This window comes from Ambystoma mexicanum, chromosome 3p, assembly GCF_040938575.1.
Source record: "Ambystoma mexicanum isolate Mex_15411 chromosome 3p, UKY_AmexF1_1, whole genome shotgun sequence".
In the NCBI taxonomy this organism is placed as follows: Eukaryota; Metazoa; Chordata; class Amphibia; order Caudata; family Ambystomatidae; genus Ambystoma; species Ambystoma mexicanum.
In genome coordinates, this window is record NC_090925.1 from 960,858,097 (window position 1) to 960,881,973 (window position 23,877).

The following is a 23,877-nucleotide window of genomic DNA, read 5'->3' on the forward strand; positions in this document are numbered from 1 at the left end:
AAAGACATTGGGGAACTTTAATACTCACGTGCCATTACTCCTTTCCACATCTAACCCAGTGGGTATCCCGGCACCCTGCAGCCGCTCCGAACTTGTACCTGCAAAATAAAATGACAGTCAGAGCGCATTGTGAAGCTGGCAACAAGCGCTTACTTACGTGCTTCCAGGCGCTTCTATTCATCACACGGGCTCCATCTTCAAGGCACTTCAGCCCGTCATCCGCCATCGCCGGAACCCTGCAAAACAAGAGACATCATTATTAAAGACTTTAAAGACATTTGAGTTACTCGAAACTTACCGTTCGTGCCGTAAACGACGGACAGCAGTCCTCTGAAGTCAAGAGGCCTGCGCTACCTATCCGGTGAAGAAACTGGTTACAGCACCCTGCCCTGAGGCAGATGGAGAGCTCGGCATTCACTTACCTAAGGTGAGAGCGTTAACCTGTGGGGGTCTACAGGAGAGGAGAAGAGGAAAGAGATAGGGACACCCCAATAACCCCAGTTCATTAACCCCGTATTTTCTATCTGCAGACATCTTACTCTGCACGTCAGGCATACAGGGCACAGAGGTCCAGCCCAAAGAGCCAACCGGGTGCTGCACATCACCTTTGAAGATACGGTAGTCGCACAGTCAAGACCGGCGCCTCTGCGAGAATCAGGTGAGCGTTACAGTCACCATCCGGAAATTTTGGGACTTGATGTACTTGTTCAGACGACTGAGGTCTAGGATGGGCCTCCAGCCGCCGGTCTTTTTGACAAGGAAGTAACAAGAGTGCACTCGAGTCCCTGGAGTCTCTTTGGGGCAAGCTCTATCGCACTCTTTCTTAGCATGGCCTGCACCTCCAGCAGCAACTGAGGGACGTGCTTTTGCTGCCAGGCCACTGGTGGTATTCGGGAACACTTGCATTGAAATTCCAGGGTGTGTCCGTGAACGGGTGCGTCCAGCACCCACCGTCAGTGGAGACTGTCTTCCACAAGCTGACTAAGTTTGCCAGCTGGCATCCTACCGGGGTGCACGGGTGGGGGCCCCAACACCACGGTCGGTTCAATCCTGCTTGGAAGTCGAAGGGCCGCCTTGGGGACCCTGGCGATGACGTCCTCCTCCGAAGGCCTTTGAGCGGCCCCTGTTGGTTTCCTGGGCCGTAGAGTGGGAGGGTTGGCATTACGAAGTGGAACCTTCGCGAAACCCTTGGAGGATCCCTGGAACTTGCTGCTTTAGGGCCGAAAGGACAGCCTTCGTTACTGAAGAGTGCCCAAGGCACGTGCTCTCTCAGTGTCGGTCTTTATGGCCTGTAGAGACTCATCCACAGCCTTCACGAACAAATTGTCCCCGAAGGGCATGTCCAACTCCTTCGACTGAACATCTGGTCGAAAGTTGATGGCCTTGAGCCAGCCACAACAACAAAGGCAAACGCTGTTGCCCATTATGCGGAACCCTGTGTCAGCAATATCCGTGGTCAATGTGATGGCGTGGTCAGACGCCAATTCGCCTTCCTGCAGAATTTCCAGCGCTGCTGACCTCTTGTCGGGGAGGAAGTCCAGGATGGGAGCGATCATTAACTACAGCTCCCGGACATAGCGGGCCACGATGGCGAGGGCGGCATTGATGGTTGTAGCCGCAGAATAGCTGACCCATCCCATGGCATCTAACTTCTTACCCTCAGAGGGGTGGGTGCTGCCAAGGAAGAAGCACCCGGGGACGACTTCTTGGCCACCGCTGACACCAGAGTCGGGAGACTGTTGGGCCTGCAAGCACTTCTGCGCCGAGTCCGGCACCCTGTATTTCTTTTCAAGGCCGTAGAAGGGTTCTTCATGAGAGAAACTTTCATCCCAAATGTCATCTAGGAGTGGTACTGAGAGGATGGTATTCTTCACCTCGCGACGCGGATATAAGAATCCCCTCCTTCTCCTCTAGAGCAAGCTGGAAGCGTTCCGAAGTGCTGGAGATCATCGCTTGAACAATCCTATCTCATCCGGCGGGGTAGATCTGGGAGGTGGCAACGGGAGGTCCCCCATCCCACCGTCTTCGTCCGTGCCAGTCGTCTCCATGTCAGGATCAGTCTCATCCCTCGGGTGGCAAGGAGGTGGCGGGTGTACTCTCTTCTTCTTGGCCGGAGGCTCCCACGTCAACAGGGGCCGGCGGCACATAGGCATCCTTGTATCTCCAAGACCAGAGTATGCAGTGCAGAGAGAATGTCTACTGATAGGTCTCTAGGGGGTAGCTGAGGTGGAATAGGCAGCGGGGCACCGGTTGGGAGCTCAGGCCCTCATCACTGTGCTGCTCTTCCTCAACTGTATCCTCGCTGTCGTCGCCTCACTCGTCGTAAGGCTCCTCCTGGATGGTTTGCAGGCAGACAAGCTCCTCCTCAAAGGAGATATCTGTACCCTGAAGGGCTGCTGGGCCTCCTCCCACCCCCACATCCCCTCTTCACCTCCAGAGGGTAAGTCTCAGGGAGATGGTGGGCAAGGTCTTGGGGAGATGGTGAGCGTCTTTTCCAGGGCCTTTTCAAAGGGCCGTAACGCAGCCTCCCTCATGGGAGGAATGGATACCCTTGCCTTCGGGGTTGCGCCCTGCGGAGCAGTCCCGGTGTCCTTCGCAAGAGATGCCACCTCCCCCTCGACAGAAGGCTGGGCCTTCATCGGTTGCACCTGGGCCTTCACAGTCAGGACCGGAGCCTTGTCCTGCTAGGCTTTCTTGTCCTGCTTGGTGTTCTCTTTAGGGGGAGGGTCTGTGCCCGATCCGCCTTGGCCATCTCAGGCAGGTCAGTCTTGGGCTTCTCGAGTTTGCCTGGATGGTCCAACTTAATCTGGCCGAAGATCCTAAGCTTGACTGCTGACTGAAGCTGGAGTCGAACACAACCTGGCCGCCGAGGAGCCCGTCGCAACAGCGCTCCCAGTGGCAGAGGTCTTGTGGTGCTTAACTTTGTTGGACCCCCGCGGGAGGGCTGCTTTCAAAGGTCTTAGAAGTCCGCTCAGCCTTCTTGAAACTAGGTGAGGCATGCTGCTGGGACCCACTCGGAGCAGGGGCCTTGGCCAGTAGGCACCCATTCAGTCGCCTGTGCCGATCCTTCATCATGTGACGGGTCATCTCCTGGCAAAACGCACAATCTTCCTCCTTGTGCGACGAGTACAGGCAGTAAAGGCACTGGGAATGCTTGTCGTCCGAAAAGACATTCCGCAAGCCGCAGTCGTAGGAAATCCTGAACAGGGGTGTTGAATCCTCCTCCTACGACATGGTCAGAGTGGTGTAGGCCTGAAGAATCTTCTGGAAGCCTCCACGAAGAAACTCGACAAAATTCGCCCTTCAGGGGCGCTGAAAAAAACGAAAAACTGGTCCCTGTTAATCGGAAACTTAGATCGATGGAGCACAAGGCTCGATTGACTGAACAATAGAGTAAACTCTTCCAAAAAGCAAGAAAACGCAGTAAAAGCTCGAGAGCTAAACACAAGGACTCCCACCACTTGAATGTGCTGTAAAAATCTGAAGATGGCTGCCGGAGGAGGGGCAGAGGGCAGTCATTGGCTGGGGGCAGTATGACCCAGAGCTCAGTGATTGGTTGTTAGGAGAAAGACAGTTCAGAAATTAAACTGAAACGGATACTCTTTACCGAGGATTCCCAGCCTGACGATGGGAATATTCATGAGCATGTGAATCCATGCTAGACCCCATGCCGGCGAATACATTTCCATGTCAGTCATTCACAGGTGCAGGCAGTGCAGAACACAAATCGACAGGCTTGCTAGTGGGTACACGTAATTCCAAGGGAACATTGAAGGTGGGAACATGGTTGACAGGTATTTTTACTGAATGGGGCATCCAGGTTGGGAGGCTGATAACAAGCATTGGATAGGTGCAGGGGTGTTGGTAGGTAATTTGTGAACAGAAGTGGGCACATGCATACCAACAGGTGTGTGCATTTCGTGGATAACACTGGGCACGTGTGGGCCAATGAGCATTTGGGTGATAGAAATAGTTCTTGGCTCATGTACCATAGTGTTCAAAATGTTGCTAAGGTTTATTGTTGATATCGGAGGAGCAATCTGCACATCAGCCGTGTGCTCCTTAGTGGAACCTTTAGACTTGGGTAGCACGTTTGTCGTGGCACATGGATGTGGGCTGGATATGACCTTGGGTACACCGCTTTGTTGAGCAGGAGAGTTTTTTTTCATCCTCTATTGGCCCAAGCTTTGCTTTGGTGAGTCGGGGGAGAGCCGCATGAGGTAGCAGACCTGCTACACCATAATGGTAATCAGGCAACAGAGTAGGAGCGAGTGGTGCCGTGGCGTCTGGGGCAACTGGTGGGTGAGGAACAAGGATGGATTTGTGAGCCTGGAGCATAAATGGGAGTTCCGGCCGTGGGTGGGCATGTGAATGGATGCCGGGGGAGTAGGGAGTGTGCGCGCATGGAGACGTGCTAGTCTGGTGAGGTGATGGAAGGAAACTGAGGTGGTGGGGCTTGGTGCGGGTGCCCCCTGTGAAGGAGGGAGCATGCTGATGCCTGCGCTTGTTGCGGCGTATGTCATCTTACCTTGCATGCTTACAGAGCAGGGTTGGCCAGCAGTATGAGGTGGCATCGCCGAGCAGCGGAGAACAGTAGAGAGTGTATTAGGCCTTTGCACACAGCCTTCGCTCAATGCCTGCAGGCGAGTATGCCGTCCATTAATTGGATGTGGAAATGCTAGTTAATCCGGGCCAGCGGCAGTGCATTTCCTGGATTCTGATGTTGCTAGGGACGCGGTTCCCTCGCGGTCAGCCTTTTTGGGGACGCTTTTCTCCAGCAACGCTTGCTATGGGAGATTAAGCAGGGGCTGCAGGGTGGCACTCCAGTGCCCATGGGCATGTTCTGGACTGAGGGCCTCGCAGCGGAGCGGCAGAGAGTGGATTAGTGGAGTGCTAGGCGGTTATTTAGTAGCCCCTTATCCTACATTCTCATGTAACCTTTCTATGTTCCCCTCACTACTTTAAAATCGCTGGTGGAAGTGGTTTAATTTTTCCGACCATTGTGCTTTTGAACAGCAGGCTGAACGCTCAGCTGCAGTACCGCACCCATGGGTGACCATTTTGTCAAAATGGCTCTTCATTTATTTTGCCATTTACTGTTTGTGAGGTCTTTCTTGGGTTTTACGTTGTACATCGAGGCAGATTTGAGCCCTTTGTTAGTTTTCCCTTTGGCGGGCTTCTGCCCTAAAGCCTGCCTCTGCCCCAGTGTGTCTGGAAGGGCAGGATGTGAGGGAGGTGCACGAAACTCACCTGTCCTTTGTCTCTGAGAATGCCTGAATGCAACCAGTCCTGATCGACTGGCTGACAGCCGCCCTGCTATGTGATTGACAGCATAGGCTGTACATGAATTGGAGAAACCAGCTTAAAAGGCGAGGGTTTTGGGACTAGAGAAAGACTCGACCACTGGGAGAAAGACCTGAAGAAACCGTGAACGAAGCTTGCTGCATCCTCCTGGACCTTTGAATTGCCCGGTGAAGCCCTGCTGTTGCGATTTGACAGAAGCTCCAGGAGGGATGACTTCTCTTGGGTTAGTGGGACAAACTAACCCGAGACAAACTCCACTGGACCATCTTCCCCCAACTGGCTGTACTATTTCATTGCTGCAAGAACCAAATGCCAGGGGTCGAGTAATCTGTAGTCAAGTGAAACGTCTGAAATCCTGCTAGAAGCTGCAGAAGACTCCAAAGGACCCTCCAGAAACACGACGACCAGAGCTTGTGTCCCCTCACCAGAGTGCAGGACCAAAGGAGTGAAGTAAGCCCAACCGGTATCAGAGATCCGCCACAATGCCATTTGGTAAGGGCTGACACTGCGAAGTGCCACTGAACCGAAAAGAGCTTGTAGCTGCAAACATCCTCATTCTTTTTCCCCCACAACTGAGGCTCAGGAACATAGGGTCTGCACCGCTGTAGCAAGACAGAATCCAGCTGAACCACTCTTCAAACCAGAGGTGCCCTTTAGACTTGGGGTACTTACCTCATTTCTTTGAGCTGTGCTTTTCGCAGTTGGGAATTGCAGTGGCTTACCTTTTAGAGTCGATTCCAACTCTTTCCACAGACTTAACAGGTTGTGACCCTACAAGTGATTTTTCTACAAGCTCTCTAACTTTGTGCAAGACTGTTTCTGATCTAAGATCTGCCTCAGCTCCATAGACCAAGTTCCAATTGAGTTTGGCTGTCCTGGCTCCCTGGAGACTCTAGTCCTTCGACTTTGATATTGTTTGCCCCTCATAGCTAATAAGAATAACTTGTTGTGAACTGTTACTGCTGGGAAAGGCTGGTCTAAACTTCATTGGAAGATTTGTCCTCACATTTAATGATAACCTGTTTAACCCTTTTTCTTCCTTAAACCTTCCCTTCTGCAAACTCAATCTACAAAGTATAACTAGTGTGTAATTGTGTAAGAAGCATATATCATCCACCAACTTGTTCTGATTCTGAAAAGTGATTTTAAAGTATATTTACATTGTTACATGAATTGCCTGTTTAAAGAACGCTTAAACATTGATGTTAAATAACCATTTAAACAGAAACCTCGAGTATAAGTGTTACTTGGCTACTTTTATTTACGGATTTCATTTGTACAGCTTACATTTACCCCTCTTGAGATAGGCCTGGCTGCTCAGACACTACCAAATTGTCTAGTATAGACCTATAACAAAAGGTGGGTTACCTAATACCAAGCAGATAAGTCTTGTGTACTCTCAGTGTGAGACTGCATCAATTTTTATTTTTTCTAACAACTTTATTTTATTCTCATGGAGTCAAGTGGGAGGTAACAGAGATTTTCCATTGTACTTTTACTCTTCCCCCCCCCAGTCCTCTTTTCAAGTCTGTAGGAAGTCCATGAGTTTTAACTTTTATAACTCACCCCTCCCCCTTTTAGTCTGTAGTAACGTAAATAACATATCCCCTTTCAATCTTCCCTCCCCCCAACTGGGCTGGTTCCGTTTTCCTACACCGTTGGCTTGTGCAGTTGCGGTTCGGGCATTATTTGCCCGAGTCAACGGTTGCTGTGGACCCCTTTGAGTTTGTTTTACCGGGGGCCTTAGTTCAGGATCGTTCTCAACAGGTTAGGTCTGTGGAAGTAGGTTTCCCTGTCCGTGACAGTCTATGAATGGGTCCCAGATTTCTCTGAATTTCAAGTATTTGTTTTTTATGGCCCCTACCTTTTCCATTGCCAATATGTGCCATATTTTGACCCACCAGCACGCGACCACTGGGCTTTGAGTTTTCCATCCTTGGTCCAGGGTTGTTTTTGCCGCGTTTAGTAGCTGCATGATCACATCTGCGTTAACACCTGTCTCTGCGTAGATACCTTCCACTGCGGCACCTAACAGTATCACCTTTGGGTCGTAAGGGAGTTGTCTCCCAGTGATTTCTCTTATGCGTCCCAGTATTTCTTTCCAGTATATTTCAACTTTAGAGCAGGTCCACCACATGTGGTATAGATCCCCTCTGTTGCCACATGTCTCCAGCAGTTGGGGGGGGGGGGGGGGAGGCTGGGTTCATTTTGTTTAGTCTGAGTGGAGTTAGGTACCATCTTGTGTGTAGTTTATATGAGGTCTCTGATTGTGGTGCATTTGGATGCTTTCTGGGCCCTCTTCAAAATGTGTCCCCACTCCTCCTCCGTGATAGGGGTTCCCAGGTCTTTCTCCCAATTGTCTCTATATGAGATTCGGTCTTCGATTCGTGCGCTGTCTAGTAGCTTATATATTCTCGTTATTGCTTTGGGGAACTGGCCTTTGTGTAGGGTGAGTTCCAGTCCTATGGGAGCCCTAAAGGCCGCCTTCTTCACCCCTTCCTGGGAGATCCAGTGCCCGATTTGTATATATTTGTATCTCTTTCCCCTATGCCGAATTTCTGTTTGCATACGTCGAATTGTAATGGGGATCCTTCGTGGTAAAATTCTTTTAGGAGCGGGTGCGTTTGGCACCAGTTTGCCCAGAATCTGTCTCGTTTACCCGGGGTGAAGTCCTGGTTGTGTGCCATTGGTGTAAAGGGGCCTAGTCCAGGAGCTATATGATGTTTTCTGAGTGCTGTGTCCATTGCTCTTAGTGAAGTGCAGGTAGATTCTAGTAGATGCCACTCTGGCCCCTGTCCATAGGGCATGTAAGGACCCAAGAGGGATGCCCGTTTCCCCTTGTTCTATACCCACCCATCCCTTATGTGGGTTCCCTCCCATCCATTTCAGCATAGGGGCTTTCTGGGATGCCAGTGCATATCTTTCCACGTCGGGGAGTCCCAGCCTGCCAAGTAGAGGTGGCCTGGTTAAGATTCTTTTTTGTATTCTGGGTTTCTTCCCATTCCATACAAAGGTAATTAGGTCCTTTTGTTGTTTTCTGCAAATTTGGGGGGGATTTCTATTGGGAGGGAGCTAATTACATATAGAAGGCGGGGTAGGAGGGTCATCTTGAGTGCAGTTATGCACGCGCACCATTAGAGTTCCTGGGCATCCCATCTCGAGAGGTCTTCCTTAAATTGTTTCCACAGTGGAACTATGTAGAGTCTGTATTCTCGTGTCAGTTGGACCCCTAAGTATCGTTTTGGGGTCCCAGGTTATTGATGTTGCGATGCCATTTTTTGGGGTATCTTCTCTTCGGTTATGTTTAGGGCTTTTGAGTTTGCATAGTTAATCGTGAACCCTTATACCTTGGCAAAGTCTTGTAATCTTTCTAGGGCTTTAGGTAGTGATTTGGCGGTGTCCCTTAGGAACAGTAGGATATCGTCTGCGCATAGTGCTATTCTATGTTCTATCCCTCCTGCTAATACCACTTTTATTTCTTGGTCCCGTCTTATGGTTTGTGCCACTGGCTCCATTGCAAATATAAGGGGGGGATAGGGGGCATCCCTGCCGCATACCCCTACGGATTTGTATTGTAGTAGTGGGTCTGCCGTTGATTATGAATGTTGTAGAGGGGAGTTTGTAATTCGCCAGGACCACTCTTATAAAGGTGGGGTCGCAGCTGTATTTTTCCAGGGTTAGCTCCAGGTACGCCCAGTCTAGGCTATCTAAGGCCCTGTGTGTGTCTAGGGCTGCTATCCAGAAATTGTTTTGTTCTATTCCCTCTTTCTATAATGCCTAGCGCCCGCCTAGTGTTGTCTTGTGTGCGTCTCCCTATGATAAATCCTGCTTGATGTTCATGGATTATTTGGGGTAGAACCTTCGCTAATCTGTTTGCCAAAATGTTTGCGTATAACTTGGCATCACTATTAAGTAATGCTATTTGCCTGTAACTTGTGCAGTCTGTGGGTTCTTTTCCTGGTTTCAGGATGACTGTGGTCGATTTGCCCATGTCTGGCGTAACTGACCCAGTTTCTCTGATGTGATTGAAAAGGTTCGTTAATGGGCCCAGAAGCTGATTCCTGAAGGTTTTGTAGTACCCGTTCCCGAGCCCGTCCGGCCCAGGTGTCTTATGTGGGAGGTGCGTTATGGCGTCACTTATTTCTTGGGCCGTTATGGGAGCCTGAAGAATCAGGTATTCTTCCGTTATCTGGGGAAGGGCCATTTTGGCCACGTAACCTAACTGGAGTTGTGGGGATAGTTCCTCTCTTTTGAAGAGGTCTAGGTGGAACTTTTCCATAATGTCTAGTTTACCTTCTTCCAATGTACTTATCTCCCCTTTAGGATTTTTAAGACTCACTATGTGGTTGGGGGTTTTTAGTTTGTTAAGTTTAGCTGCCAGGAATTTGTTGGCTTTACCTCTGTGTGCGTAGTATGGATTGTGCGGTGTGTTCTGCCATTTGGGTTTCTAGTTGGGCTCTCACTTTTCAGAGGTTTCCTACCGTTTTGGGTGTTTGTTCAGCCTTATGTTGCGTTTCTGCCTCCTTCAGTTCCAGCTTCTGTTTAAGTAACCTTCTCTCACGTGTGTATGCTGTGGTTCGAGGTATGAATTCCCCACGTATCACTGCTTTTCCTGCGTCCCATATTACCCCCCCAGTTTGTTTCTCCGTTGACGTTGTTCTGAAAATAGTTATTCAATGCCGTTTCTATGTGGGCTCTAAGAGCAATGTCTCCAAGTATGAGTTTGTTCAGTTTCCAGGTTCTGTTAGGGCGGGGTGTCTGTTATCGGGATCAATTTTAGTACAACTGGGGCGTGGTCAGTGAGGTATTGTACTCCTATTTCTACTTCTTCAATTTGTGGAATTAGGGAAGACGAGGTCAGGATCATGTCTATCCTTGAGTAGCCCCTGTGTACAGGTGAGTAATGGGTGAATTATTTTTCTGTGTTGTGGAAGAATCTCCATGTCTCGATCACCTCTAGATCTCTAAACAGTTTGCCTAGTGCTCGTCTGTTCCTGCCATCTGCCACGGTGGGAGGAAGGGTCTCTTCTAACGTGGGGTCCATTATGCAGTTGAAATCCCCCCCCTATTTGTCCCTTGCACCGGCTTCCCAGGTTCCGTAGGATTCCGCCCAGAAAGATATCTGGTCTATCATTTGGGGCGTATAGTGCTATCTGAGTATATGTTTGTTGGTGCAGGGTCCCTTTGAGTAGTAGGAATCTACCCTCTGTGTCTCTGTATACTGTCTTTCTTGAATGGTAAGTTAGCGTTTAGGAGAATTGCGACCCCCCCTGGTTTTTTCCCCCCTTCTCTGGAAGCAAAGTATTGTTTGGGGGGGGAAGGCCATCCGTTTCTCGTCTGGAGCGAGCAGGTATGTTTCTTGCAGGAAGACTATTGCGGCTTGGAGTTCCGTCAGGCGTGTTAATATAACACGCCGTTTCACTGGCGAGTTTAGGCCCTGTACAGTCAGTGTTAGGACCGTTAGTTAAGCCACGAGTCTTGTGTGGGGGATTCTTCATCATCTGTGTCCCCCCTTTTGGCGATACATGGTGTCGAACCATTTCCCAGACCATTCCCAACCCAACTTAACAAAAAAAAAAACTTGTGACCTTGTTTTCACCCTCGTGGTGGTGGGACCGAAGAGTCTGCGCCTCCTCCGGGTTCCTCCCGGAGCGCTGGGCCCCTTGATTCCCCCAGCGTCCCAATCGCCAGGGTGTATCTGGGCTTGTCATGGGATTCAAGATTACTCCCCCCCCCCCCTTCCTCTCGCCGCCCAGGCTTAGTTCAATCTCCTGTGTGGTTTACCTTTCGTTGTGTTCATTTTGAGGTTATTTTCCACCTCCGTTCCATTTCCGGGTTCTGTGGCATTCGTCGTTATCGTGTGGAGCCTGTTCCTTTAGGGTCTATCGTGGTCTGGGCCCTTCTGGTGCCGGTTCTCTTTCGTGTCGTTGCCTGGTGTCCGGGGACCATTCCCATTGTCTGAGTCTTCCCCCTTTCCTCGGTTGGCGTGTTTCCATGTTTTTCTGGGGTACCTCTTCAAGCTGCAGCAGAGTTATCCCTTCTTCGCATGTAGAGATCCACTGCGGTTTGCCTTTCCATGTGAATTGAAGACCGAAGGGTATGCCCATCTGTATATGTTGTTTTTGGCTTTCAGTGCCCTCGTGACTGGTTGCATCAGTCTCCTTTTGTGTAGCGTGGATAGGGCCAAGTCCTGAAAGAGTCGGATTTGGTTGCCATTGATGGCGATTGTCGGTTGCTTGTGGGCTGCCCGTAAAATGTCCTTCATTAAGTAGGAGGTCATTGCCATGAGCATGTCTCTAGGTCTGGCTCCCGGATCATTTCGCTTGGGCCCCACTCTGTGTATCCTGTCGATGGATATGCTTTCGGGTGGGGTGTCATTGAGCGTGCTGCTGAAGCATAGTTGTAATGTGTCTGAGGTCTTTGTCCCCAATCGTTTCGGCCAGGCCTTTGACTCGTATATTGGACCTTCGTGAGCGGTTCTCGAGGTCCTCCGCTTGTAGTTCAAGGTTGTGTGTGGCTCTGAAGATCTGTTCTAGGAGGATGCTGTTCTGTTTTACATCTTCCGCTGTTTGAGAGGCCCCTCTCCGTGGTGTCCACTCTGTCCCCCAGCTCTTCGATGTCCTTCCTCATCACCTGCAGGGAGGATTTTAGGTCTTCGCGGCTAGTGCCCAGTTGGGTCTGGAGGGATTCCATCATTCTGTTCTCCATACCTCTCAGGCATTCCTGTAGGTCCTCTTTGTTCAGTGCCATGGTGTCAGTTTCCGCTATGTCCGTTTGTGTTTGAGTCTTCTGTCCTGTTCCTGTGTTGTTTCCCCTCCTGGGGTTGTTTCCAGAATAGATCCAATTGTCCGTTTCGCCCCTTCGCTGTGGATCTGGTTCTTGCTGGGGTGCTCTTTGGTTTGGTGCCGGACATCTGTGTTGTGCGACTGGTGTAAGGGTGGTGGTAAGGCTCTTTGTATGGCTGTGGATGGTGTGCAATTTGGTATTGTGGTGTTCCAGGGGGTCTCTCCTCGCAGGTTGGCCTTTCAATAGGGCGGCGTTGGTCTGGGGTTGGGTAGGTTTCAATCCTGCTTGTTCCTCTTTCCCTTCGCCCGCTGTGGTTATCTCATTGAGGGGGGGGGTCGTCAGAGTCACCCCCTCCCAGATACAGATCTCGGCGGTGGGGAGTGAGGGGTTCCTCCGGGTCCCCGGGCGCAGGTTCTGTCAGCTGTCCCTAAAGATGGGACTCCATTTGGGGATCCGGGATTGCGGGGGTGAGTTTCCTTCCCCAGATGTGGTGATCGCGGAGAATCAGTTAGCAGGTTTGTTTTCTGGTGCAGGAAGCTCAGTGCGCAATGTGTGTCCAATATCTTTTCGTTTGATGCGGAACCCCTTCCAGGCGCTCGGGTTCTCACAGCTATTCTGGAGTTTGTCACAAGGTGGACACCCTCCTTCCGTGGGCTTAGTGCTTGTTGTAGGGGTATACTGTTTGCTCCATTCAGGGCCGCTTCTTTCTCTGTTGCCCCCTTAGGCACTTGGTTAGCTGTATCTGCTCTCAGAGAGCTTCACCGTGGGCACTTCCTTGACTAGGTGTGCGCTTTGAGTGCTTTTAGCGGTCTTTCATATGCAGGTTGTTTGCTGAATTGTTTTCAGAGGACCCAGAGCCTCGCCTTCCACGGAATCATCTGCAGCTCCTCTTGTACTGTCCTGCTGGGAGCACTAAGGCGGGCTCATGTACTAGGTAGACTTCGGGGAGTCCGGGGCTCACTGGCGTAGATCCTCCTCGTGGCTTTCTCACAGCGTGTGCGCTGGGAGTGTATGTGTTACGGCAGCCTCGGGTCGTGCAACTGTTTGTGCCCTGTGATGCGGGCCCCGAGTGTGTTGCCCGTGTAGAAAGTATGCAGTGGGGGACCGCTGCCGGTTGTTAGGGCTAGTGATCGGTACTCTCTTGGGGGTGTGGGCCGGCTTTAGTCCCCCCTTCCCAGGCACAGATCTCGGTGGTTGGCAGCAGGGAGCGAGGGGTTCCCCAGGGTCTCCGAGTATCAGCTTAACGTGCCCGTGGGGGAGTTTCTTTCGGACGCTTTGTTTACTTTGTTTATCCCCTTGCAGGTTGCTTCACGTACCTTCCGGGGGTCCGCAGGTGTCCAGACGGCTGTCTCCGGGTTGTTGGACGCGTCGGGAGTGCTCCGGATCTTAGGTGGGTCCCCTGGGTCTATCCGGGTGATTTGCTCCGCTCTTGGTGCTCTCCCTTGCGGGGAGGATCGCGGTGTCAGGACGAGTGCCAGGGGCTTATTGGAGTGGTGGTTGGCTTCACTCTTGGGTTGGGGACCAGGCCTTATTTCTGCACATTTAGCGCTCGGTGGGGAGGGTCCCCCTGGGGAGAGTGGGGGGGGGTGGGGTGATGTCCTCCGTTGGGGTTGCGGGTCTGGTGCATGTCTTCTCGTCCCTGCCTGCAGCAGCTGTGCCCACCTGATGTGAGGAGCCGGGTCCTACGGTGTTGCCGGCTGTCGTTGGTTATGGCGGAGTCTCGGCACGGGCCCGCTTGGAGCCTTTGCCACGTTGGCGAATGACTTACGGGCTACAGGATGCGATCGGACACGGGCTGCCAGTATTCTTCGGTGGATGGTCATCTGAAACTCATCGCTATGTTGAGGTTTTGAGTTATGCATTTTTACACCTTTTTGGTTCTTAGTCTGGGCGGAGGAGCAGGGCTGTGCGTCCTCACAGGGTGGCAGCCATCTTGGAATCCACGACTGCATCAATTCTTACCCAACACTGCTCTAGACCAAACCTTCTGAGGATCAGAGGCTGACACAGTAACAATAAATGCAAATCATCCTCAGATAGTAACAAGGAGGACCTTGAGCCCCCTTGACCACACGCAGCAGATTGCAGAGGCGTGACCATTCATCCAATCAGATTTAGCCAGGTGCAACCATACCAGGCAAAGGTAGGAGTCTATCGGGTGGACAAAACTGTACGAATGCTTGACAGGGTAAACCCTAAACGAAACTGTTGCATCCTTACACAATTTTAGAATGCCCAACTATGTTGCCCATCCAGGTGCCATTTTTTTTATCAAACAAAATTAAATCCTGGGGGTTAGCTTTCCTCAAAAACCCGGCCTTACAGCTTGTAATAATTACTACTTACAGCTTTAAGTATTTCCTGCAGACTTCTGTGTCATGGTCAATGACTACAGGTGATTCAAACCTGTGTACAACAAACTAGAGTATGATGAACAAAACTTGAATATCGCCTAAACCTTAAAGAAAAAAAAAGGAAAAACTATCCAAGAGTAAGTAAAACACACTGGCCCGTGTTTAGAAATCAAAAGCATAAAAACGCTCTCTCAACAGTCCTCAAGGGAAGCTTACAATGCACTCTTGAAACAGTGATTAACGTGGTATTCTACAGGTCGGGGATGTGCAACATTTGACTCTCCAGATGTTTTGGACTACAATTCATGAACTCAATTGATTTGCTGATGGGAGTTGTAGCCCAAAATATTTGGAGAGCCAAAAGGTTGCAGATCCTGGCTACAGGTTAGTAGAAACCAACCTAACAGGATAAACATGTTTAGTACAATGTTGAGCTCAATATGGCAAGGGGAACTTTTAAAGCCTAAGAACCTGGAGAGTGTTGCTCTGAAAGATACAGCCTTCCATTCCCATTTCGGCTCACCTTCCATTACTGCTTGAAGTGCATTGATAGGATCAATTTCAGTGATGATTACTCTGGCGCCGAAGTTTCGTAAGGCCTGGGAACAGCCCTTCCCCACGTCGCCATAGCCAGCCACCACAGCCACCTTGCCTGCTATCATGACATCCGTGGCACGCTTGATGCCATCAATGAGGGACTCGCGGCAACCATACAGATTGTCAAATTTACTCTGAAACGAGAAGCAGCCAATGGTTATTGCTGAGCAAGACAAACCAAGGCACAGGAAAGTATACTGGTTAAACAGATGAAAAATACCATGTTCACTTTTCAGCCTGAGCCACAAGTGTCTATGGGTCCTCACACTGCTACTTAAGTCACTGCAACCCTGTTTCTGAGGTACAGCTCTTACATCCATCCTGCTACCAGGGCAAATGTGCTTTTTAAGCACCACAGGGTGATCAATTACCTTAAAAGCATTGGGAGTACGCTTTGGCAGTTGTAATTTAGTTTTGGCTATGTCAGAGTTGTAGACATTTATGCTAAATTAGTAGCCCAATGCAACTAGATGGCATCCATTGGGGTATGCAGAAGTAGGTTTTCAACTTAAGTCCTCCTCCCGAGTCCTTTATACTTTGCAACCTCTGTGTGGACCACAAGGCACATCTAAAACAGCGTTATGCTGCTATAGGCTTATGAGCCCACAAAAGCCATGTTAAGGTTGCTGTGAACTGGTTTTATGTCCCCCACCCTCCCTTGACATTCCATCCTGTGCAAGTGTTCCTTTGGTGGCTTTTCTGTCCAGCCCAGATTGGCAGGACATAAAAACCTTTGTGCGCTACCTGGGGTGCAATTGGTGGGCTACCTGTGGCAATCACCTGAATACATGATTATCGGTGGGAGACCTGGTGCCTTCAACAGATTGATTTCTGAGCTCAAGCAAAGACTGCTGCTGGAATGGGCCGCTGCTAAAGGCCCTGGTATATATATTGGCTGAACCCTGGGTCCTGTGTCTTTCTCAGACTACATCTTTTGCTGCTGGACGTCCTTCCTGGACTGTTCCTCCTAGTCACTGCCACTGGCTGGAATCCCTGTGCTATGAAGGAGCAGTTTCACCAGTGCCCCTTGGTTAGAGGAGGCCTCTATAATCTGGAAGGAAGATATGACTTCACTAACACACCACTGTTCTTTTTATGCAAAGTCTTAGGTCATCTCTTCAGTTGCCCTCATTAGGAGACAGTTAACAGCGGACTGCTTTTTGCACTCTGAACAGTCTGTATCCGCTTGGTCTGGTGCCTGTGTCGGTCTGCTTGGTGCCTTAGTTGCTTCAGCTCATGGCTTTTGAGACACCCCCACAGGAATGGCCAACTCATCTTTTGGGTTTCCAGAGTGGTCACTGGTCCAGGGTGCAACTCCCTGGTAAACCGGATCCTTTAAGTCACCCTGTTAAAGGTGTACCCCTCAACGGGTTGTTTTGCCGTTATTGAACCAGGTTCTACTACATTGGCAGCATGAGAAATCATTCCTAAGTGCTGGCAAGCTGGGTTATTAGTTTCATCATGGGTCCTGTAGTAGTGGGCTTCTGCAGGTCCCCCCTCTACTGGGGTCCGCCCTTTGACTTCTAGTGGCATAAATCCTGCTCAGTTTCCTTTCTAGGCTGCTGGGTCTTGAACCTGGAATTGGCACATTCAAGTAGTTTCCTGGTGCCTGCCGTTTGTTTCACCTTTAACTCTGGCCTTAAATCCCCTAACCACTGCTATGCCTATGGACGTGGTTTGATTTGATCCTACGTGGACCTTTTCTGTAACTTTTGAACTTCAGCGATGTGGCTTTGCAGGGTACTCAACCTGAAAACTGATATTATCCTGGGTCGCGATCGGCTCCCTGATGGAGAACTCGAATTTTAGTTGATACCACTGATTTATTAAATATTTGTAAATCTTTGCACTACCCTGCTGCCTGTAGAAATGCATTATGCTACAATGTTTACTGCTGGTGAATGTGTAATCCCGTTTCCTGGTATGCAATGCGGTCTGGTGAGGCTAAACTTAATTCTTTTAAACGTTAGTAGCCATTTGGGCCTTCCCTCTCCAGGTTGTACATAATGCCCGGCTGTGCCATTTGCTGTATACCAGAGGTTGTGAGATATAGGGCCTGTACTTGTTTTGGAACTGTGGGTCCCAATTAGGACGGCATAAATACATTGAAATGTTGTCTAGGGTCCCCCTTTTCCTCCCCATCCTTTAGCCTTCAGTCTATGCTCATCTAGAACAAGACTGCGAGACGTGTCCTTGTCCTCAAACCCTGGGATTTGTAGCAAGACCGAATCCAGCTGGACCACTTTTCTTCTAACCAGAGGTACTGTTTGTGCTTGGGAGTACTTGCCTTCCTGCCTTAAGTCGTGCGGCCTCACTTGAGATTTGCACTTGCTTAACTTTAAGTTGATTTCAACTCCTTTGCACAGGCCTAACAGCTTGTGTATCTTCAGTGATTTTCTGTGAACACTCCAATGCACTTCTTGGATAAAGTCTTTCACAAGGTCAGAACTATAGACTTTGTCCAAATTACTTTGGCTGTCTTGGCTCCCTCAAAGCACTTAAATCCATTGACTTCGGCATTGCTTGTCCATACATAGGTTGTAGCTTGTTGAATACTGTTACTGCTGGGAAAGACTTAACTAGACTTTAATGGAGGATTCAGATGTCCTCACCTTCAAGACATTTTTCTTACCTTTTTATTTTCCTTAGCCCTTCCTTTCTGCAACCCAGAGTCTACAATGTATACTGGTGTGATATATAAATGCAAATACTATCCTGGTGATTGAAGTTACTTCAGGGTGTAGGAGAAGTGTATTGAGCATATCCAAAGAATATTCACCAGCTTTATAGATTCTGTAAAGTATTTCCAAAGTTTACTTGAACCATTACAAAGAAATGCCTTTTTAAATGCTCATTTAAAACGGATGTTAAATAAATATGTATAACTGAAACCTTGAGTATAAGGGTTACTTGGTTACTTGTATTGACAGATTTCATTTTTACAGCTCTACAGCTCACATGTACCCCTCTTGAGATAGGCCTGGATGCTCAAACTACCAACTTGTGACAGACCTATACCAAAAGGTGGGTTACCCAATACCAAGCAGTTAAGTCCTGTGTCGTCTCACACAGTGTGACTGCACCAATTCTTACCCAATTATACAAATACATACGGTTACATTACAAGTTGGATAAACTAGAACATGCATAAACACTAAAGTCGTAGGCAGAACCTTCCGACTCCTAAAGTAAAATAGAACCTGTACCTGGTGGTCCTGTTAGAATGTAATAATATAGGCATTGACTAGGCCCTAAGGGAATCCCTTTTGCGATCAAAACCCTGTTTTCTTGCGATGTTTAAAAGGGTTGCATTTGTCAATTTCACCTAACTAATCAAAATAGAAAGGTATGTGGCCTTTTCCTTTAGTCATTACAATAAAGTGTTATTACAAGAAAAGACTAGATCTGTGTAGCACGCATGTTTTAGTCTCTTTGCCTTCGCTGATAAAATTAGGTTAAATAAGATTAAAGACAGGTCCTCCCATTTAGCAGCGGAACAAAAGCTGTTTCAATATTGTTTCATTCTCTTGGTTAAATACTAGGTAAAGGCTGACCGCACTAAGCAGAGGTCAATTACACACTGAATCAGTGTCCAGCCTTTCCATTCTTATTAAATGCATAAAAGGTATCTTTGAAAGTTTGCTTAAATAGGATTACAATCGTTGGAACGAAGGGCAGGCGGGTTTATGTTTAATGACTTCAAACATAAGTCACTGACCGTGAAGACCTAGTCGTAGTGTGTGATTTGATGCTTAGACTTCGAATCAATCAGTTAACGGTCCGAGTGTTAAAGGGTCGACAATTAAAAATTCCTCGAGAACTCAGGCCGTGCAAGATTTAGAAGTTAACCCACACTCCCGAAACTGTAAATCATGTGTTTACAGAGTGTTGCTTTGTATTCTGGGGCCTTTTGTCTGCAAATCTGATTTGATCAAATCCCTGGATATCTGGTGATATTGTTTAAATTCGGACTCTGAATCATTGCACTTGGCACTTTATCATACATGGCGACAGAGAAATTGCTTAAGTAGGAGTGATCTTATTCGGATGAAGACCAATGTGATTGGGTGCTGGGATTGGCTAGGTTTTGTATGGATTTTACTATAGTTGAGAATAACTGATGAAATCTCTTCTATATGTAATATGTATGTATTGGAATGTACATATTGTATTGTTTTGTAACAATTCAATTTGAACTGTATATATAAATATGTGCTCTTTGCATAATAGCATGCAGGAGAGAGCATTTTGCATGGCTGCATGATTTGCTTTCAAAGAGCCATAAATGGAGGATGACAACATACCTTGGTGACCGAGTCGTTGACGTTGATAGCGGGGACTTTCAGAGTTCCGTTGGCCTTCATCTTGTACAGGTTGTGCACACCAGTAGTGGTCTCCTCCGAGATTCCCTTTATTTCTGGAGCAGAGGTAAAAAGCAAACTGTGTTGCGCATCTCATTGGAAAGATATTTCAACCTGTAGTCCAGGATAATTATTTAGTGCGCTAAAAAGCGCTTGCAGCAGCTTTTGCATAGGGCTGTACCAAATATCTTCTAATAGGTCTTTGGATAAAATTATGCAGTTTAAAATATTCAGACTCCCTCTCATCCCCCCCCACAACTAATTTTCCCCATTCATAGCCTAAGTCATTAAAACGGGCAGAAGTGGAGTACAAACTACAATGGGATGTAATATTGGCTTTTAATAATAGATGCATGTGCCTGTGTGGTGGTGCAGGGGGCATTGGGACAGGTTGGTGAGGAAACCAGAAGACTTCATTCACAATAGGTAACTTGGAGCTATTAGGGTTGGGATTAAATCTGTTACACAACCATGTGGTCAACAAGGCCTTGCCCAGCCGGCTTCCGAGCAACTCTAGGTTGGGAAATCACTTGAATTACCCTCATCGTTAAATGACAGTCTGAAACCATGCTCTGATAGCACAATTGGGAGTAGAAGCATGCAGCAGTGAGCTGCATTATTGACATCCTATCCATCAGGCACATTTGCTCACCTACTAGATTTTCTCTTTAACCTAGCCACCTACACTGCTGCAAGCCGGAGCAAACCTAGGCCCAATCTTTTGGGTGGTTAAAACTTCAAATCATCTGAGAAGGTTACCGTCGGAGGCTATGCAGGGCCACGGTCACTGTACTTGCTACCAGTCCCGCCCTCTCCCCTTCCTCTCCCCAATCTCATTATGGCAAATAGTGTCACATTTTCAGAAATCAGAGCATTTTAAAATTATATCTGGCCAATGGCATTGAACAAAATCTAGGATTTGCAAACATGTATTAGCACCCGTTGGCATATGACATCTGCAATGTTTCACAGCGCTTCGTCAGTTGCTTGTTCTGTGGGCTTGTGCACCTGGCTGAAAATTGACCATGGGAGCATACAACTTGCTAACAGTATTCAGCACCAAAATTCAAAATATTGTCTACGCTCATGGCGCCATACTCAAGTGACCATGCGCATAGTTACTTGTGCCTCGCGATCTCTGTGCTTTTATGAATCTTAAAAGCCCTCTTGCTGAACTACCAAATGGGCAGAGTATTTTGAATGCTTCTCTGGCCATTCTATTGCACAGAAACCACACGCAGTCCCTGCCTCTACTAATCATGAAATCATTTAATGGTAGCCACAAATAAGGTACATTTAGTACAGTATTCCCATATGCAGCTTGCTGCTCTTCTGAACAGCAAAACAAAAATAAGTTACTCACCGTAGTGACTAACATACTCTTAGCCCTTAGTCCCCTTTCCTCCATACTGCATGGCCATCCATTCCAAGGCACGGGAGACATTTTTCACCAGAAAAACCTTCTTCCATTTTAATTTAGAAGCGCGCTGTGGTGCGGCCATGGGAGCATGCGCTGCCCTGACTCCACGCTCCAGCGCCACACCTCAGTCCCCATTGATTTATTTTTACATTTATAAAGCGCTCACACAGCCCGCAGGCATCGAGGCGCTGTTAAAGGAATTGTTTGTTTTTCTTAGTTGCGCAATTGTGTTTTTTTTGTCTTAGTTACGTATTTATAACGCGCTTAAACACTCAGAGGTTTCTAAGCGTGGACCCGGGGATCGAACCTGTTGTTGCTTCGTGTCGTCTTGCTTCCAAGACGCGCACGCTGCTGCCGAGATATCCTCCCGGGATTGATGTGTCGACAATAGATTGAACATTGCCTAATGACACCAGAATTATTAGGGGGGAGGATGGTGGGACGTATGGAGGAAAGGGGACGAAGAACGTTAGTAACTACGGTTAGTAACTAATAACTTCCGTCCCGTCCCCTTTCCTCCATACTGCATGGGCGATTACCACTGAATGTAGACCCAGGATGGAGAGGAGACCCTCCTTAAGCAAATAGGTTCCCGAGAAGCGCCTGTCTGAAAGCCGCATCGATCTAGAGCCGGCATCCAAACAGTAATGCTTGCAGAAAGCCGAGGCAGTAGCCCAAGTGGCCGTCCTGCTTATGACTTGCCAAGGGACATGGCGCTGGAATGCGATGGCCGTTGCCTTGGCCCCGACTGCGTGGGCGTGCATGTTCGCCGGAACCGGCTTGTGCTGGCCCTTGTATGCTGGGATATGGAGGCCTGATCTTGCACCTCCGAAAGTGACAAACCGGGCGTCTGATTTGTGGAAGCCCTTGGTCCTGTCGAGGAAGAATTTCAGGGCATGCCTGACATCCAGGCAGTGCAGAATTCTGTGCCTCGTCCTTTGGATTGGCAAAACACATAGGCAGGACTATTTCCTCGTTTAAATGGAAAGCAGATGGCAACTTAAGCAGACATGCTGGGTGTGTCGCAGGACTACTGTGTCCCTGTGAAAGTTAGTATACTGTACTGAGGCAACCAGCGCCTGGATTTCAGTGACAGACGAAGTGAGGCCAAATAATAAGGCTGTCTTAATGGTGACCAGCCTGATGTTCGCGGACGCCATTGGCTCAAACGGTTTGTGCGCCAGGGCGCCCAAGACTACATTCAGGACCCACACGAGGTGTGGCCCCTTGATGGGCGGGTAGATCCTTGCGTGCCCCGTCAAATGTTTGACAATCGGATTGAAGGAGGAGAAGACCCCCCTCCTCAGTTTCTGTAAGGCCCGATGGATGCGAGGTAAGTGCGACAGGTGTCCACCTGCCCGCCAGAGTGGGCGAGGTGCGCCGAGAAAGAGCACGTCGTCCAAAGTACATGCCAGGGGGCAATTTCCCTGGAGTCTGTCCAGTGGCAGAGCCTGGTCCATTTACTTTTAAACTGGGCCCTGGTAGCCTTGCTCCTTGCGCCCTGTATGATTTCCAGATTAGCCTGGGAGAGGCTGATGTGCCTTGGTGTTAACTGCTCAGGAACCACGCTGTGAGGGCTAGCTTCTTTGGCGCGGGGTGGTGGACCCTGCCCCCCTGCTGCGCCAGAAGATGTGCTGGGCCCGTCGGAAGGTGAATACGTGGCAGGCCACCAAGGATCTATTAGAATGATGTTGAGCTGGTGAGACTCTTTGATCTTGCAAATTACTCTGAATCAGCGGAGTGGGCGGGAAGGCGTATGCAGTCATGCCGTTCCACTGAATCTGAAATGCATCGCCCAGGGAGCCTGGGTCCTGTCCCTGCCAGGAGGCAAACTGAGGGCACTTTTTGTTTTGCCAGGTGGCGAAGAGATCCACCTGGGGAGACCCCCCCCACCCCCATCTGCTGAAGATCTTCTGAATAACGAGGTTGTTCAGCTGCCACTCGTAATTGTCCCCTCCCAAACTGCTGAGCATGTCTGCCTCCGGGTTGGATTCCCCCGGAAGGTGGACTGCCGTCCGGTAGAGGTCGTTTTCCAGGGCCCACTCCCACATGCGGATTACCACTCTGTAGAGTGGAAGGAATCTGGTGCCTCCCTACTTCTTAAAATAGTACATGCTGGTCGAGTTGCCTGTCTGGATGAGGACAACCTTGCCCCTGAGAAGTGGGATGAATGCTCTGAGCGCTAACTAGATGGCGTTCAGAGCCAACCAAATGAAGTAGTATTCCTGCTCCTGTCGAGTCCAGGTGCCATGGCTCCCCAGCCCTTGAGCAAGTAGTCTGTGGTGATGGTGACCTGCGGGATAGGAGGCCAGAAGGGCTTGCCCGTCCGTAGGTTGCAGTCCCTTGACCATCATGTGAGGTGGCGGAGAGCGGGAGGAACGCTGATCATCTCTGATTGAGAGCCCCGCTCCTGGTTCCATGAGGCCTCGAAGTGCAGCTGAATCCTGCTCATCCTCCGTCTCGTCTGTGGAACGTCTGATAGCACCGCCACCAAGAGACCCAGGAAATGCTGGTACCACCAGGCCGAGGTCAGTTCTCAGCTGAGGAAGTGAGTGGTGGCCCTCCTGATGGCCGAGTTCTTGTCCTCCAACAGAAACACCTCTGAGCAAGTGTGCCAGATGAGGCCCAAGAATGTCGGTCTGTGTGGGCTGCAGCTGCGACTTCTTGAGATTGAGCGAAAAGCCCAGGTTGTGCAGTGTGTTCAGAAGGGCATGGGAAGTGTGGTGAACCGCTTCCGCAGAGGTAGCCCTGGCGAGCCAGTCTAGATATGGGTAGATGGGGAGACCCTGCGCTCTGAGGAGAGCGCAGCCACAGTATTCATGAGTCTGGTAAAGACCCTGGGGACCGAGTTGAGGCCAAAAGGAAGGACCTTGTATTGGAAATGGTAGCCCATGATCCTGAACTGTAGGAAAGAACGATGGGGCTGCCAAATCGGGACTTGTAATGAAATTATATTTTATTCATATCGCGCTAGTACACAAGTGTTTCAGAGCGCAACCAGGCAAAGGGAGGGGAACAGGGGAGAACAAAAACAACTATCTTACTAGTCCCAGTG

The 23,877-nt window shown here is 49.2% G+C and overlaps 1 protein-coding gene across 1 annotated transcript in view; it reads right to left on the reverse strand.

The window, feature by feature from the left end:
• Positions 1-23,877, reverse strand: part of AHCY (adenosylhomocysteinase) — a 403,130-nt gene that overhangs the window by 184,171 nt on the left and 195,082 nt on the right. Inside the window, exons 5-6 of the mRNA XM_069652263.1 lie at positions 19,346-19,458; positions 14,968-15,175 (exon numbers count right to left, since the gene is read on the reverse strand). Coding sequence (XP_069508364.1) covers positions 14,968-15,175; positions 19,346-19,458 — 321 coding nt within the window. The remainder of the gene's footprint in view (positions 1-14,967; positions 15,176-19,345; positions 19,459-23,877) is intronic.